The sequence below is a fragment of the Pseudochaenichthys georgianus genome, chromosome 10, assembly GCF_902827115.2.
Source record: "Pseudochaenichthys georgianus chromosome 10, fPseGeo1.2, whole genome shotgun sequence".
Taxonomy (NCBI): domain Eukaryota; kingdom Metazoa; phylum Chordata; class Actinopteri; order Perciformes; family Channichthyidae; genus Pseudochaenichthys; species Pseudochaenichthys georgianus.
In genome coordinates, this window is record NC_047512.1 from 23,512,200 (window position 1) to 23,529,200 (window position 17,001).

At 38.5% G+C, this 17,001-nt stretch overlaps 3 protein-coding genes across 3 annotated transcripts in view; all 3 read left to right on the forward strand.

The window, feature by feature from the left end:
* Positions 1 to 6,261, forward strand: part of LOC117454182 (collagen alpha-1(XXIII) chain) — a 133,042-nt gene extending 126,781 nt beyond the window's left edge. The window contains 15 exon segments of the mRNA XM_071204646.1: positions 184 to 237; positions 370 to 414; positions 512 to 592; positions 678 to 731; positions 999 to 1,064; positions 1,157 to 1,183; positions 1,275 to 1,334; positions 1,414 to 1,485; positions 1,584 to 1,610; positions 1,713 to 1,766; positions 1,851 to 1,937; positions 2,133 to 2,228; positions 3,003 to 3,041; positions 3,246 to 3,254; positions 3,805 to 6,261. Of these exon segments, the coding sequence (XP_071060747.1) occupies positions 184 to 237; positions 370 to 414; positions 512 to 592; positions 678 to 731; positions 999 to 1,064; positions 1,157 to 1,183; positions 1,275 to 1,334; positions 1,414 to 1,485; positions 1,584 to 1,610; positions 1,713 to 1,766; positions 1,851 to 1,937; positions 2,133 to 2,228; positions 3,003 to 3,041; positions 3,246 to 3,254; positions 3,805 to 3,855 (822 nt within the window). The 3' untranslated portion in view covers positions 3,856 to 6,261.
* Positions 6,262 to 8,908: 2,647 nt separating this feature from the next.
* rack1 (receptor for activated C kinase 1) lies at positions 8,909 to 12,886 on the forward strand. Its single transcript, XM_034093393.2, has 8 exons — positions 8,909 to 9,132; positions 9,613 to 9,784; positions 10,469 to 10,616; positions 11,081 to 11,176; positions 11,636 to 11,746; positions 12,052 to 12,192; positions 12,416 to 12,526; positions 12,774 to 12,886. The coding sequence occupies exons 1-8, from the start codon at positions 9,024 to 9,026 to the stop codon at positions 12,837 to 12,839; spliced, it is 954 nt and encodes a 317-aa protein (XP_033949284.1). The 5' UTR covers positions 8,909 to 9,023; the 3' UTR covers positions 12,840 to 12,886.
* Positions 12,887 to 13,608: 722 nt separating this feature from the next.
* On the forward strand, positions 13,609 to 16,082 carry nme5 (NME/NM23 family member 5). The gene is made up of 5 exons (XM_034093207.2): positions 13,609 to 13,954; positions 14,800 to 15,005; positions 15,373 to 15,473; positions 15,567 to 15,685; positions 15,814 to 16,082. The coding sequence occupies exons 1-5, from the start codon at positions 13,838 to 13,840 to the stop codon at positions 15,895 to 15,897; spliced, it is 627 nt and encodes a 208-aa protein (XP_033949098.1). The 5' UTR covers positions 13,609 to 13,837; the 3' UTR covers positions 15,898 to 16,082.
* Positions 16,083 to 17,001: the final 919 nt, after the last annotated feature.

Here is a 17,001-nt window from a genome sequence, read left to right on the forward strand (position 1 = left end):
AAGTGCTTTTTGCCTGAGAGATGGAAGCAGAGAAAGACGAGAGGAGAGCCTATTCAAACTCTATACTGCCTTCAAGTGGTCAAAACATTAATGCAGGAGCAGGATACATACGTTGATATGTCATATCATCTTAAAGTTTATCCAGGCATATTTATCACTGGCTCAATGTATTTCTCTTTGCAGGGCCCACCTGGACCACCTGGACCACTTGGACCCTCAGGCCCAACAGGGGAAAAGGTAAAGGGCTCTATTATCCTACCAGTGCCCTTCCACTTGCCATTTGAATTGCTAACTGAAAATGTATTTGGATGTTGTGTTAAAACCATATCATATTATCATAAATGAATCTCTCTCTTTGTCGTCTTCCAGGGTGAGCTTGGTTTACCTGGGCCAGCAGGATTTGATGGACAGAAGGTGTGTGGAAATGAAACACAGGTTAAAAACGTTTTTCTTTTCTTTGTTTATGTTTTTTCAAGAGACGAATATGTCTTTTTTCATTCTTTGCCTTCAGGGACCTCAAGGTGACATAGGTGAGGAGGGACCCGCTGGCCACACAGGAGAGAAGGGGGAGATGGGGCTCTCTGGGCCTGCTGTAAGTAATGAGAGTAAACATGTTTCTCTGATACACAAACAGTGAGAAGCACATATAAGTTCATTTGTTCTCTTTTTTCGTTTAGGGACTGGACGGTCATAAAGGAGAGAAGGGCGACTGCAGGATAGAGGACAACCTGGTTAGTGGAACACACATGCAATAAATCTTTCACTCATTTGTGTCATTTTGTCAGTGTAGCACATAAGGGTCATTGGACATCATGCATTTTTAGATTTGTTATTTACATTTGCTAGCACATAAAGAAATAACTAGCTTTTGTAAATTGACAAAAAACATCTACCCTCCTCTGAGGCTGTTTAAATGTGCCTATTTATTCCCTCACCGTAGATTTATTTATATTTATTGTTATCTTATCTCCGAATCTTCTCATTTCCATGGGGCTCAGGTTCAAAGGATTTCACAGCCGGGCCCACCTGGCCCACCAGGAATTCCCGGTGCCCCTGGATCCATGGTGAGTACTAGTTATCACTCTCCAGTTAGAAAGGTTTCATATCAAGTTTGTTGTCTGCACCTGTTAAACTGATAGTACTCTATGTTTTTCAGGGGTTGCATGGTATGCCCGGTCCTAAGGTAAGACTGATAGACCCTGCATCTTCAGTAGTGAGAGGTGGAAGGTTTGACATGTTGTTTGGTGCTCAGTGTTGCTGTCTTTCTCATGCAGGGTGAGCCTGGATACGGGATGAAGGGAGAGCAGGGGGATTATGGTGCTCCTGGCCCCAAAGTAAGTGATACATTTTAAGCTAAATAAAACCTAACATACATGGACATGATACAGTGATAATAATTGCCTTTACCTGCAGGGATTAGATGGTCCCATGGGACTAAGTGGGTCTACAGGGTTAGTGGGCCTCCCAGGTTCAAAAGGAGAAAAAGTAAGCACCCGATCACCTCCACAATGTGTTTACTAAATATTTTCACTGTCTTCCATTAAACATACATCATGATTAAATGTGTCGGTCTGTGTTCACAGGGCAGAACAGGAGAGCCTGGATTAGATGTGAGTTCTTCTTTTGGTATTTCTATCTTGACATTTTTTATTTACTTTAAAGCGTGTCAAGTGATCTGCTTTCTCCTGACCTATTTGTGCTTCTTTGTCCAGGGTTTCCCAGGTCTGATGGGAGACAAGGGTGATCGAGGGGAAAGAGGAGACAAGGTTTGTACAGACCGCCGAACAAAAACATTTCATCATTATCTTCATCAAAACACACTAAATTCAATGTTGTTTTTCTCTACACAGGGTGACAGGGGATCAGTGGGAAAGAGAGGACTAAAGGGCCAGAAGGGAGAGCAGGGTCCTCCAGGCCTGGACCAGCCTTGTCCTGTGGTATGTCACCTCCACATATATACACACACACACACACACTGTAATACTCCTCATATTAATGAATTCATTAACTCAACTTTCCTCTCACTTTGAACAGTATTTCCCTTTCTACTCTCTCGGCACTGTTTCTGTCACTTGTGTTTCTCTGAGTTTCCTCCTCAATGCTGTGAATGTGTGACTGGCTCTTGCTGACAGGGTTGTGGTGAGACTAAAGGTGTTTCTGAGGAGGCAGGGCATTCTCCCCCTCCACCTCCTCCTCCTCCTTCTGGCCTTGAGGCCCCCTGTCCTGTGGTACAGTACCTCTGCCTCCTTTTCTCCTCCTTTTGCATCCCTATGTATACATCTTCTGTTGCTATTTTCTATTCACTTTGTTTCCTGACTTCTTATCTGTCAAACTCTGTTAGACATGTCTATACTGGATATTTCTATTCTATCTATTTGGTCGGACATTGTGCGTCTGATTTGTGTAATGAAGAGATGTAAGATGCTAGGTTACAAAAATCAAACATTATTTTAACTGGCCAAAGAACGCAGGTGTACTAACATTTGCTTAGCTTTCTGATGTAGAGTTAGATTTGAGCACCTATACCACTTTCAAAGCCGCCTGATAAATTACAAGGCAGTTTGTTTTAGTTACACATTTGTTAGCATGTTTAGGTGCTAGCTCGGCTGTTCCTGTTTACAGTCTATATGCTAGTCAGCTAACCAGCTGCTGGTTGTACGCCTGAATTTAAAAGACATATAATTATCTTATCCAAAATACTCCACATACTGCAAGGCTACTAAGAATTTACTTGATTAGAATGTAATCAAAAAAGTTCCTTCTTCAGACTTTACATTATAGGAGAAACACTGAGTTATTCTCTTTTCGTTTGTCTTTATGCATTTGATAGCTCATCTTCCACCTTTGGTTTCTTTTATTCAGTTTGCTGAAAGGGAGTTCACACATTAGACATTATTACAATTGTCTCTGATATTTGAATCTGCAGGTCTGTCAGGTGTGTTAAAGAAGGCATCACATGATTTGTCTTGCTTGGTAACATTCCCCTGCTGTTCTCTTTCCAGGGACAGGACGGGCTGCCCATACCAGGCTGCTGGCACAAGGTGAGGGTCAAGAGATCTAACTTTGATTTTAAGCATAGGGTTTACTTAAGTAGTTAAGTAAGTAATTAATTAATGGTTTGCTTTGTATTATGAGACACCAGCTGACATAGTCAGGAAATAGTAAAAAAGATAACAAGGTACAACAATAATATTACTCATAGATTGTCAGAATGAAATTAATTGCTTGACTCTGATTTGATACAGGGGCATTTTGTAAGTATAGAGCATGAGTGCTTTCAATTAATAACTATGTGTGGATTTTAATATGATCTCAACTATTCTTCTTTTGCAGTGATGACTAACCAGCAGCATGGAATCTGTACATATTGATATGGTATATATTGCAATTACAACAACAACCCGCTCCCTTTTTTCCCATTTTTTTTTTTTTTTTGTAAAACGTTTCATATAATATATTGAGATTTTTTTAACAAGGACATTTCTGAGTCTACAGTATTATGAAAACTTTTTTTTAAAAACTCTAGAGGTCCCGTGTTGAGAATGCAGCTATAGTTTTGAAGAGAAGAAACTGAACTGTCAGTCAGACTCTTACTTTGAAGGACAGTCCAGAGGACAGAGATGAAGTGCCTTGACAGTCTAGTGGCCTTACTAACAAAGCCTGACTTGCTGCCTGATTGTAATCATGAACGCTGTACGGTGTGTGTACTCACCCACTCTCACGGATGTATGGATGGATGGAAAGATCTCTGTGGGAGTAACAGATATGGGTCAGTACTCTCCTCTCTCTCTGTTTTCAAAAAAGGAGAAAATGGCGAAACAGAAGCTCAAACGCAAGCGTCTCTCTCAGCCCTGAAGGGGTGCGGGCCTGGTGGAGAAAGGACACGTATACAGGCAGAGAGCACACAAGGGGCACACTGGCCTTTATGAAGCAGAGCGATGCCTCAGTGTCATCCTGAACACTCAGATCCTCTGATATGGAAAGTCTCCAGGAGGGGGCGACAGAGAAACCTGCATTTCCACATTCATCCTGAGAAGTAAAGACACACCTGTGGCTGATGATGTTGCACAATAGCTTCAATGACTTCCAGTCAAAGTTACTTGGGAGTCACTGACGTCAATGGCACATAAGGAAGGATTTACTGCACAGATACATGAACAAGTTGTGGTGATTTCGTGTCTGGCTTTTTTAAGGTTTCCACTTATTAAATGCATGATCATACTGTAGCAAGACAGTGTTGTTTAGCATCCTGACAGCTTGTATAACGTGTGATCCCTCATTGAAACCTCCAACGACAGTAGATTCATTTTGATTTGCAATAAGCAGTCTTTAATAATCTTTCCATTTTAACAGGCCACTCAGAAAAGTCAGAGAAATGTATGGCTTACACTTTTGTGTGTGGTGTTTTGTTTTATTATATTCTTACCTATTTTTGTCCAGTTACATTTTGCATTCCTGTCGGTGCCATTTTTTTTTTTAAACAATGTAACTTCAAGGCCAGATTTGAAGGAACCATTAACAGTATTCGTGATAAATCAGTGTTTCAGTTGCTTTGACAAATGATTGCCAATCAAATTATTTTTCTTAATCATTTTCAGTGTAACTGATTCATTTTGACTGATCGTTATCTTTTAATCACTGATGGAGACATGTTTAATTAATGTTGCCAGTTTGACCTGGACAACAATGTATGTTCTTGCTGCTGACTTAAATGTGTGTTATTTGTTTGATATTTTTGAATCAATGTAAGTCATTTGAACTGAAGGACTAACAGACTTTGAGGAATTTGAATCAAATGTTTTCGCCACCATTGTTGTTTGTAACTATTCATTTTATTTAGCAGTACATCTTAGGACAACTGTTTATAACTGTCAGTTATACTGAATTTTGTGTCTGTTTTTAATTCATTTATCACAAAAAGTTTTAGTCTTTACTATCAGACGACTATTAATGGTGTGTCTTGGTCTTTGTAATACATTTTTCTCAGATGGAATATTTTCTTGGTGTTTAAGTACTTTAATGTACCAATTTCAAGCTCCATATCCACACACATATCCAGTTACACATTGATCTTTGCTTAAAGAAATGTTGAACATAGGAACAAATAAATTGTACTTGTGGTTGACTAATGTACCATTTCCAAATATTAGGCTACATTTATACAGGACAGTTATTACATGGAATCATTATTTGGTTCTGTTTGGTACTTGGACATAAATCCATACATATAAGCGGAAACATGTGTTTATGTTTATAGTGAAAATCTGCATTGATTTTAGTTGTACTTTTTGATACAATATGAAAGGCATTCAGATATATATGTATATTCTGGTTGAGCACTAGACATGAAATATAGCAATCATTTACAGCATAAATATTCGAATATGAATAATCTGAATGTTTTACTGGTCTAATACTTTCATTCAAAAACAACATACAGTACATTCTGCCAAACATTGCTAATTCAAATACACAACCACATTGTAGTGCAATGAGTGCGGTTTCAGATCCTTCTTAATCCAGGGAGTACATTTTTATTTCTGACATCCTCTTTGACATTAAACGTTTGGTTTAGTTTTGCACAGATTCCCTTGCAGTATGCCTGAAAATTGTAAAGTTGAATTACCAACATCACACAAGGCAATTTCCTTATCAGTGGGACACATATGTTGCAATGTCCCACTAAATCTTTTCACTTTAGAATGGTTATTAAGAAGGATAATTACATCACATATTTAACCTATGCTGCAGCAGTCATTTATTAAGGCTAAAGGTATTCTAGAAATCCTTTCTTTAAAAAACAAAGTGTGTACATGAGTTGTATTTCATAAAGTTAAAATAGAAATGCTGACATATACAAAATGTTTGAGAATGTGTATTGAAAGCTGGATATTTTAACTGTAAACCACACAGTTCTTAGCATTATTTCACTGGAAGCTGAAGGTTTTCTGTCACTTAACATAATCATATGTTTTTATTTCTTACGCAGATTCTATCAATTTCAGTTGGAAGGCTTAATGGAGTCAGTAAATGGCACAGTGTCTGAATACAGTTTGGTGTTTTAGCAAGTCATATATCACAGTATCAACTTGACTGTGAGAATGTTTTTTGGTGGTGTATTTGGTTATAAAAGAATTAAGCTATTTTTGTAATTACTTGTTCAAAAATGTATAACATAAAATCTGGTCGACTAAACAGGTAGACTGAAGGTAAATCTCCAGTTGTATGATGTTTCTTCCAATAAAACATAATCATGTACAATTATTCAGTTTCATTCTTTTAGGATTAATACATCATCTAGATGTCTATCCGATCCTACTCCATTTCTACATCTATAAAAACTGTAATGACATAACACAAAGGCACGTAATTTTTTAGATTATTAACCTGCGTTTTAACATCCAGGAAGAAATTGCTTTGCTCAGAGAGAAGGAAAAAAAAGCATAAGCTTTCAAATTGAAAATATTGATAATTAAAAGAAACAAATTAATACAGTGCTATAAAAAAGAGCAATAACAGAACTCATATTCTGTAAATTAAATATATGTATGTCCTTTAAAGGTCACCTATTGTGCAAAATCCACTTTTTCATGTCTTTTACACATAAACATGTTTACTCTGTGTAAAGAGATTCTGTCCTGATCCATTTAAACCTGTCCGAAAAAGAACTGATCAGATTTTTGCCACTTTATGATGTCATAAAAAAATGTTTGGCTTGTGTAACCATTAGCCAATAACCAACCAAGGTAACACCCCCCACCTTATCACCTGAATCTCCTCCGAGAGCACCAATAGCCGCTTTCACACCAAGTATACTTTGCCGTACTTAGTTCCCAGCACTTAGTTCCCCCATGGAACTAAAGAGCAGATCTCGTTCACACCAGAATAAGTTCCTGAGGGAAGATTACACAAATGAAGCCGCTGACGTCACTTCTTCCTCTTCTGCTTTGGGTTTACTTCTGCTGTTACTCCCAGCAGCTTCTACTGAAGCCTTCCGAGTAAATCGCCAGAACGCCGACACCTCCTCATCACTCCACCGCTCCCATGTTTTTTTTTTGTGTTGCCATAAGTTATTCTCTCTCCGTTGGTGCGCTGGGCTAATGCTAATGCTAATAATGCTAATGCCAGCAAATACAATGGCAGCTTCACAAAACTTTTCTGAGTTTTACGGGGCGTGGTTTGCCATTCGCCCAGCCAATCAGAAATTGTAACTTTGTTCTCCCAGGAAAGTACCTGCTCTCTAGCAGGGACTGAAAAGGGGGGGGAAGTTCTCATGAACTAAGTTCTCTTTTTGGGGTGAACGCAAAATCCCAGGAACTATCGGAACTAAAAGGGAAAAGTACGGGAAAAAGTACTCCGGTGTGAAAGCGCCTATTGTGTTCTTTTTAACCAGATATCTCTCAGAGGGGCGTTGGGAGTGGCTCCTTATTTTCATCTAAAGTAACAGACACAGAATCAGCACTTTTGAAACAGGGCTGAAACAGAGGGGTTTATGGGATGCTACAATGCATGATCTGTTTGGTATTTCGAGCCAAACACTTCAGAGACATGTTTTGTATATATCTGAGACCTATAATAAAGTAATGAAAAACAGTATAATAGGGGACCTTTAAACATATCAACACAAGGATGCAAATTACAATAATAATCCATCACACCATAATGAAAGGCTATATCATATGAATCCACTCAGCAGGTTTCCTCAGACTCTTGCCAGACTATGATTGACAGAGAAAAGAGAACAACAATTTAAAGTTAAACAATCTTTTTAAATATACACTTGTTCAAATCCGGTATACAGACACAGAGTACACCTATTGTAAGGCTGATGTATCAGATGTTTTGCAAGTATTTGGCCACAAACCAAAAGCATTACAATGTTGACCTCATGGTAGCGCTATTGGAAATGTGAGGCATCACTGACTGAATGTTTTATATTATCCTGTGGGGGAACATCTGTCTGTACTAAATGTTATGATAATATATCTAAATGATAAGATCTTACATCAAAATGTTCAGTATAAATTAATACTGAATTCAGAAATAACGAATGCTAAATTCAGAATAATCCAGAAAAAGTAGGTATGAAGTTAATAGGATGCATTCTGCTAAAGGCGTTGATCAATTCCAATTTTACGGTTGCTGTTAAACACTGACACCCTGTGGAAGCATCACATTCAAACAGCATTTCGGTAACTTATAATATCTCTAGTGGAAAGTTTCCTCTCTCTAAATGTGTTTCTTAAAACCATAAGGAGGACAGATATTGGTGTGTTACCCATTATGCCAATGAAGCGTCCACTTTTGTCAACAAATTGTATCAAACTAAATACAGTTACACAAATCATTGTCATCTGTCCTCCATTGTAACATTTGAATGAGCTCATTGTTTCGTAAGACTAAATAACATGTGAGGAGGATTGTTTGCAGTTGATGAGGAAGGGACAATGGAACAAAGGCCTCCATTTAAATTGTTTACAGCATCTCTGAATTTCATGTTTTAGATGTTATCTTAAATAATAGTACGTTTTAAATTGTGCTGCAATGTTTTATAACTATTAAGTTGATGGAAAAAGTATATTCATTAACCCTCATGGGATTGTTATATATTTATATTGTAGACGAATATCAAACTATATAAAGGATATTAAATTGCTTTTGCATTTTAATAGGAATTATTTCCCTAATGGGTTACATTTAGCCACATACATCTGGTATCTAACAATGCATTAATAACAAAAATGGTGTATATAATATAATATAAATAAAAAAGAAACCCGTGTTGTTAAAACGAAAGATAGGGGGAGCTTTCCACTACTTTTTTTGTAGTCATTGTGACCGGAAAAAGTATAAAGTACACATATCCCAGAATCCTTTGCGCGATTCTCACCCCTCATAGTTTTTGGATCCGGGTCTGAGCTTCCTTTTCCTCTGTGCCCAGATGCGATGAGGACCTAGGTTTTTGTGGACCTCAGAGAAATCCGATTCCATCCTTGTAAAAGGCACCATCGAAACTCGCCAAAATGACCGAGCAGATGACAGTGAGGGGTACCCTTAAGGGGCACAGTGGATGGGTCACCCAGATTGCCACGACGCCCCAGTATCCCGACATGATTCTGTCGGCGTCCCGAGGTGAGGCTTCCCCCGCCAGCTTTGCCAACATGGCTAGGTTAGCATTAGCCAGCAAGTTGACTTACCGCTGTAACGTACGAAAAAGGAAAAAATAACCGTGAGTGACACATGAAAAATACTTGAACAGCCACTAATGCACGCAATGTTCGGGAGCTTTATTTTACCTTAACAATATCGTCTCTACATAGAAATACGCCGGTTAGCCGAACTAGCTAACACCACCTAGCGTCATCTGTAAACCAGCCTACATTTACATCTGCGACACGTGTAATAACACACCCAAGTGTCGATACATACTCAAATGTGTGAATCTTCCAAAACCGGCTCCTAACCTTCGTAGAGTCTGCCAACTGTTTAGTAAATGTTTGACAGCTTGCATTGTAAAGTCATTTGCACAATGCTAACACTTTATGGTAATGTCAATATCAGCTGTTGCACTATGAAAACTGGGTTAAAGTATATCATTTGTTTGTTTTACAGACAAGTCCATCATCATGTGGAAGCTGACCCGTGATGAAACCAACTATGGCATCCCCCAGCGCTCCTTGTTGGGCCACTCTCACTTTGTAAGTGATGTGGTCATCTCCTCAGATGGACAGTTTGCCCTGTCCGGTGCCTGGGATGGCAGCCTCCGCCTGTGGGATCTGACCAAGTGAGTGCAGGGACTGAAACGTGTTTTTGGGGGTGTTGATAGTGTTAAACTGCTTACTGTGGATGGTTTCTTTCTGTGTCCAGGTGAAAGTTGAACTGAAAAGCAGGTTCCTTTCTGCATGAAATTCTTTGTTTATAACCGTTAAGGAAGCAGAGCTAGTTTTTTATGTTTCTAAATTACCCCTTTCAAAGCCATGGTAATCAAACCATGTGACAAGTAGATTTATTAAAACTCCTAACCTATGTTGGCGAAGCTTGGCATAAGGAATCACAAGTGCTTTGTGTCAAAATGTTAATTTGAACTATTTTTTCGCATCAATTCATTCCTTTTACTATTCAAACCAAAACTAAGTTGTGTGGACAGATACTTTGGAAGAATTTGCACCTAAGATCTTACAATGAACTACACCATAAGAACAGTGTTAGTGTTTCATCCCCAGTGATTATAAACATTCACATTTAACTCTGATATCAATGATTGCATACCTGCAAATATGAGGGGAACTAGAAACACTAATGCTGAAAGTAGTTGATAAACAGCCATTGCCGCCAAGTTCTTGCATCTGTTTTTGCTAATGTTAATCTCTGAATAGTTTTGCCCTGAAATATTGTCTAATACTTTGTGCGTCTTTCTTAAATATGCAACATTTTTAGTTCTAATATGTTTGCTGTGATGTTTCCTCAGCGGCAACACCACCCGCCAATTTGTTGGACACACCAAGGATGTGTTGAGCGTGGCCTTTTCTGCGGATAACCGTCAGATTGTGTCTGGCTCCCGGGACAAGACCATCAAGCTGTGGAACACTCTTGGAGTGTGCAAGTACACCATCCAGGTACATTTTCCGCTCAGGCTTCTTCTATCAGTGAAACTAGATTTCAGTTGATTAGGCTACAAATGAAGGGCCTACTTCTAATTTGAATAAGTTGAAACGATGCAGCCCCTACTAGTTGAAAAGACAAACTGCCCCAACTGTTACTGGCTGTGTGCCGCCACTGGCCCCAGTGTCAAGATTTGGGTAAAATATGTCATCCTTAGTAGCAGTATATGGTCCCTTTATTGAAAGTGACAGTTCAAAGGGCGATGATGAAACTTCCAATGCCAACTGTATTATTTGATGATAAAGAGGCTGTTTCTGAGCTCTGATCTGGACAAATGTGAAAAGACAAACTGCACTTTCGTTTCCTCAAGTTAATGGGAAAGTGTTGCTCACTCAGTCACAATTTTCTCAACTATCTTTCTTTCTGAAAGAGCCCGCTGTGTGACTGACATTATATTATGCGACTCTTCTATTTGCAGGATGAGGGCCACTCTGAGTGGGTGTCATGCGTGCGCTTCTCCCCCAACAGCAGCAACCCCATCATTGTCTCCTGCGGCTGGGACAAGATGGTCAAGGTATGTTTATTTTCTCTTTTTTCCACTACCCTTGCATTCAAACCAGAGCTAGGTTGTGTGGACAGATAATTTGGAAGAATTTGCACCTAAGATCTGACAATGAACTACACCATAAGAACAGTGTGTTAGTGTTTCATCCCCAGTGATTATAAACATTCACATTTAATTCTGATATCCAATGATTGCATACCTGCAAATATGAGGGGAACTAGAAACACTAACGCTGAAAGTAGTTGATAAACAGCCATTGCCGCCAAGTACTTGCCTTAAGTTATCTTGCAACTGTGGTTAAAAACAACAAACCTAGAGTAGTTTGTTGGCTCAATAATTTGGAAAAAGTGTCATGAATTACCTGACCACCTCTAATGGGAATGCTTTGGTTGAGCAAACTCGAAAATATTTTTGATGATCTTTATACTGCCATTGTTGTGATGCAGTCTTTCTATCCTTTGCTCCTAGGTATGGAACCTGGCCAACTGCAAGCTGAAGACCAACCACATCGGCCACACTGGCTTCCTGAACACAGTGACTGTGTCTCCTGATGGCTCCCTGTGCGCATCCGGTGGAAGGGTAAGAAATCAACTTTTCAATTCTAGACTGCCCCAACTTGAGTTACCACATATCTCGAGCAATTTAAAATCAACTGAAGCACCATTCAGTGCACCTGCCGGTTTCAGCAGTGATGAAAACATCAAAAGTATCTGTTTAACATTGATGATAAAGAGGCTGTTTCTGAGTGTTACCTGCAGGTAAAAAGATCATTGTGTTCATGCTAAAGATAAATATGCAAAACTTAAGCTGTTATGTATTTAAATATCCTAGTAATCTACAACATTTATAAATTTGGTTGTTGTATCTATTATCTTTTCTTGTAGGACGGCCAAGCCATGCTCTGGGACCTGAATGAGGGCAAGCACCTCTACACCCTGGACAGCGGAGACACCATCAACGCCCTCTGCTTCAGCCCCAACCGTTACTGGCTGTGTGCCGCCACTGGCCCCAGTATCAAGATCTGGGTAAAAGATTTCATCCTTAGTAGCAGTATATGGTCCCTTATTAAAAGTGACAGGCGGTGATGAAACTTCCAATGCCAACTGTATTATTTGATGATAAAGAGGCTGTTTCTGAGCTCTATTCTGGACAAATGTGTGCATTGTGTAATTTGATGCATTAACTTCTCCTTTATTGGTTGTTACTTTTGAGCCGTTACTCATTTCTCTTCCTGTTTTTCTTTTCAAGGATCTGGAGGGCAAGATCATTGTGGATGAGCTGAGACAGGAAGTGATCAGCACCAACAGCAAGGCTGAACCCCCACAGTGTACTTGCCTGGCATGGTCTGCTGATGGACAGGTACAACACTCGCTCTGTAGCACCTTTCTGGCACTCGTGTCTATTTGTCTGTTAGTGGCTCTCACTAATGGCAGGTTCTGGTGTTTACTCCCATGTGATTATAACTATTCACTTTTTACTCTGATGTCGCATGAAGACAACCCTGCAATTATGAAGGGAACTTAAAACACTATTTTAAAAAGTTTTCTAAAGTATTTCAGAATCAATTGGTTTTATTCAATGTTTTGCTATCCCTTTTTCTTCACAGACCCTGTTTGCTGGTTACACCGACAACCTGATCAGAGTGTGGCAGGTCACAATTGGAACTCGATAAGAACTTTTTGTCGAAGCCACTTTGAATAAAAGACTGTTTGAAAAGAATGTGTGCCATCTTGGTTTCAAAACTTGTCTTTAAATGATTATGCTTAATAAAATAAGATGTTTATTGCCAACAGAACGCTTAAGCTTAATACACTATCTGAAGTGTTATCTCGGCTGCTCTAGACATTTTAAAATTGGCCAATCACGTGCTGAAAATTAGTTCTAGTCTAAGGATGTAAAACTTTATCTTTTCGGAAACAGCAGCCCCATGAACTTAAATAATGAATGTAGCATGAAGAAATGTCAGAAACTAGAACTAATGAATTGTGACTTTCATAAATGCAGTGTATAAAAAAAAATAAGAACACAATCTATTTTTCAAAACTCCTGACTTGCACTTTGCAAATGATCTTAAAATTCAAATATGTATTGGTGTATACTTGCCCAAATAATCTCTTTACTAGATTTCAATACTTTGTATACCGTTCGTAGCAAATGTGGCATTTCCTTGCAGTGAATATGGTAGGCCTATTGTAGTACGCCGGTCAAGTTTGATCAAGGAAAAGTAAAGCCATGTTGTAAACATAAAGTAAGACACCTAATATTTGCTTTTTTGGATAAATGTAACCTACCAAAATAGTTTACCACATGAATACTTGGAGTATTACATATTTACTTCTTGAATGCATAAGGCGAATTCATATTGACTAAATTATGCTATTCGGTTTTAGACGAGTTGATTAAACCGCTCGGCTTGCCGTAGGTTAGTGTTGGTATCCTAGCAACCCAAATGCACCACGAACGAAAGGCAAGTGAGATTTTGGTTCTTCTGGACTTTTTTTAAAATCTAAAAATACTTTGGTCAAACAGCAACACCTAATGTTAAATGATACTTCATGTTACTAATATTAAATTCTCGGTAACTCAAGAGTTTAGTTGAAGGGCCTCACGTAAAATATCGTAACTTTATTAGCTAGAGGCTACAGATGTTTGTGTAGCGTCCAGGGGAAGATGGACGATCCTCGAGTCTACGTGGAAAGAACTCTGGCCCTTATAAAACCAGATGCCGTCCACAAATGTGAGGAGATTGAAGACATTATCCTGAAATCTGGCTTCATTATCCTGCAGGTTGGTAATGTCTCGGAAAATGCATTGGTATACTTACTAGTTCTAATACGAACGTATGTAAACTATGTACAAAACATATTATATTTGCCTAGACTTTTTGTTATCAGATACAGTATGTGAAATGAAATTACAGAAAATAATGCAAACGATATTTTAGGACACCAGATCAGTATATATTTTGTCCACCAGAGAGCTCCAACAGTGTCCTGCTCTGTATAGTTCATGGTCACAATTTGTTAACGGGGTGAACTGGAAGTGCTCAAGTAGTAGTCTGTTTACGTATTAGGCCTACTCTACTAAAGTCCACGTTTGACACTTGTACTTAGCTCAATTTCATGCTACTTTTTACTCTACTACACTACAGTAAGAATGTTGTTTTTTACACCACTTAATTATCTTAGCATAGTTACAGTTTAACATAACAAAACAATATATGATACAGCGACTGCACCCAGTTGTTTGCAAAGTATCTGAAATTGGCTTCACATTGATGTACCAAAACACAAATGATCTTAAATATATCCACCACACAAACACTTAGGAGTCATCCTACATAATGAGTACTTTGGATAAATAAATAAATACACATTTCTGATTATTATCATCTTTTACTTATTTAACCATGTTCAACACTCAGGACATTTACTTCCCAGTGTTTTTAAACCATGGTATTTGTACTTTTACTTAAGTGGAGCTAAGTAGACTCTTTCACCACTGTTTTGAATATTAAATAGCAATTTAGAACAGTGAATTATTAGACTGTCAACCCTTATTAGGATAAATGCTGTACTCAAAAATCCAAAATTATTTCATTGAAAATTTCCAATATTTAAATTATATTGCAGAAGAGGAAGATGCAGCTAAGTCCAGAGCAATGCAGTGACTTCTACGCAGACCAATATGGAAAGCTCTTCTTTCCCAGCTTGACTGCCTTCATGAGCTCTGGTCCGATCATTGCCATGTCTCTCGCCCGGCACAATGCCATCGCCCACTGGAGGTCCATCTTAGGGCCTGTCAACAGCACCAAGGCCAGAGAAACTCATCCAGGGTGGTCAGTCTCTGAAATTGCTTTTGATTCTGTCTTGTGTTTTGTTGTAGGCCTATATTCCTTTCACATTATTTATATCATGTTTTACAATGGTGACTGAATCACAGCCTTAAAGGCTGACTGAAAAGTGAGATGGACACACTTACCAGGATTGTAATCTTTACCAAAATCATGCTACTGCTTCCAATGTCTGCTTAGAAACAAAGGCTGACACAATTTCATTCATATTCATACATTATTCCTCTTGAATGTGGGTCATATGACTTGGTAGCATGATTCATGTTTTAACCTAATGAAGAGGGGTACAGGTTTGCAGTCTTGACAACCCTGGCAGAGATCTTCATATTAATTGTATGTCTTCTCCCCACAGCCTCCGAGCAATATATGGCACTTCTGACCTTAAAAATGCTCTCCATGGCAGCGGGTCATTTCATGCAGCTGAAAGAGAGATCAAATTCATGTTTCAAAATTGTAAGTAACACACAACCAGAGAATGTGCTGTGGATGTACAAATGTAGTATTGAACACTTACAATTGTGTATCCCTCATGTTCTCTCTCTTCAGCTGTAATTGAGCCTTTTTCTTCAAAACAAGCCACAGAAGAATACCTGAGCAGGCATGTAAACCCAACTCTGCTACGTGGACTCACTGAGCTCTGCAAGCAGAAGCCACACAGCCCATGTGTAAGTATTCTATAGTCAGTAGCGACATACAGTCAATAATTAGTCACGTATGTATTGCTTTTACTGTGTTGTCTGCTGCTGTTTAACGCCCTGAAACATCTTACTCCATTATCCTCCGTCTTCAACAGATTTGGCTTGCTGACTGGCTGATAAACAACAACCCAAACAAGCCTCAAATATGTGATGGAGCTATTGTGGAAGAAGCCGTATGAGAGTGAAAGAGGGGCACATACATAATTTCCAACAGTTAATTTTTAAACACACTAATCAGTTCAGTACACTCATCCGTTTAGTTTTTTTTTTAAAGCATGTCACTTTGTTCGAAACCTGAAGTCAGCAGGATGAGACAGAAACACCAACAACTGGTCCTCATAATTCAATAAATCAAATATCTCCGCTTTGTGTATTTTTTAACAAAGCACCCCCATTTTTGCCAGGGAGATACAAATGTTGTATTTGATTTGGTGTTAATGATGGCACTGAATTTGTGACGTGTGATAAGATGATAACATTAATAAAGTAGAAACGTACGTTCAACACAATATGTTCTTGTCTACCTGCGTTAACCATCAGCTTCATCTCATGCTGATCTTCTGGAACTTTCTCACAAACACAAATGATAATATTGAAATAGTACTACTGCTTATAAAGAACATGTAAAAGCATAAGGTGGTCGAACAAATGTGTTACTGTATGAACAAAGTAGATGACTTTAGTTTTAAAATCAGCATTATAGTGATGGTTAGCCAACAGATTTATTATGGAAATTCTTTATTCTTTCTTATTTTAGTTATTCACCAATCAAAGAATATATATTGAAAACAGCTATATTTATAATTGGGACATGGCTTGATGTATACACCAGTCTGTAAATGCGATTTGACCAGGAAATAAGGTCTGCATTATATAACCATGAGGGTGGCTGCCTATGTATGCTGTTCTATAGTTCATTGTTTAGAGGGCTGCCGATTGTTTGATAAAAAAAAAAAATGGGTGGAGGATATATAAAGTACATTTTCCATTAGAAGACACGACATGCCACTTAAAGAATAAACTTAGCAAATTCGTGTTTACTGCTAACTTGGTCTTTTTTTCCGTTATTTTGCCCAACCCATGTCATGTTTCACAACTTGTACAGGAGTTACTGTAAGAAGTCACCTTTAGCCTATATGTGTCCATGTTCACAATAAAAAGTATGATGACAGCATTATTGCGTATATAGTATTTCATTAGTGTTCTTTATCTTAAAGTAATGTTTATTTCTACAACATCTAAGCTACGTTTTGGATATTTTCTTCCACACACCGCCCATTCAT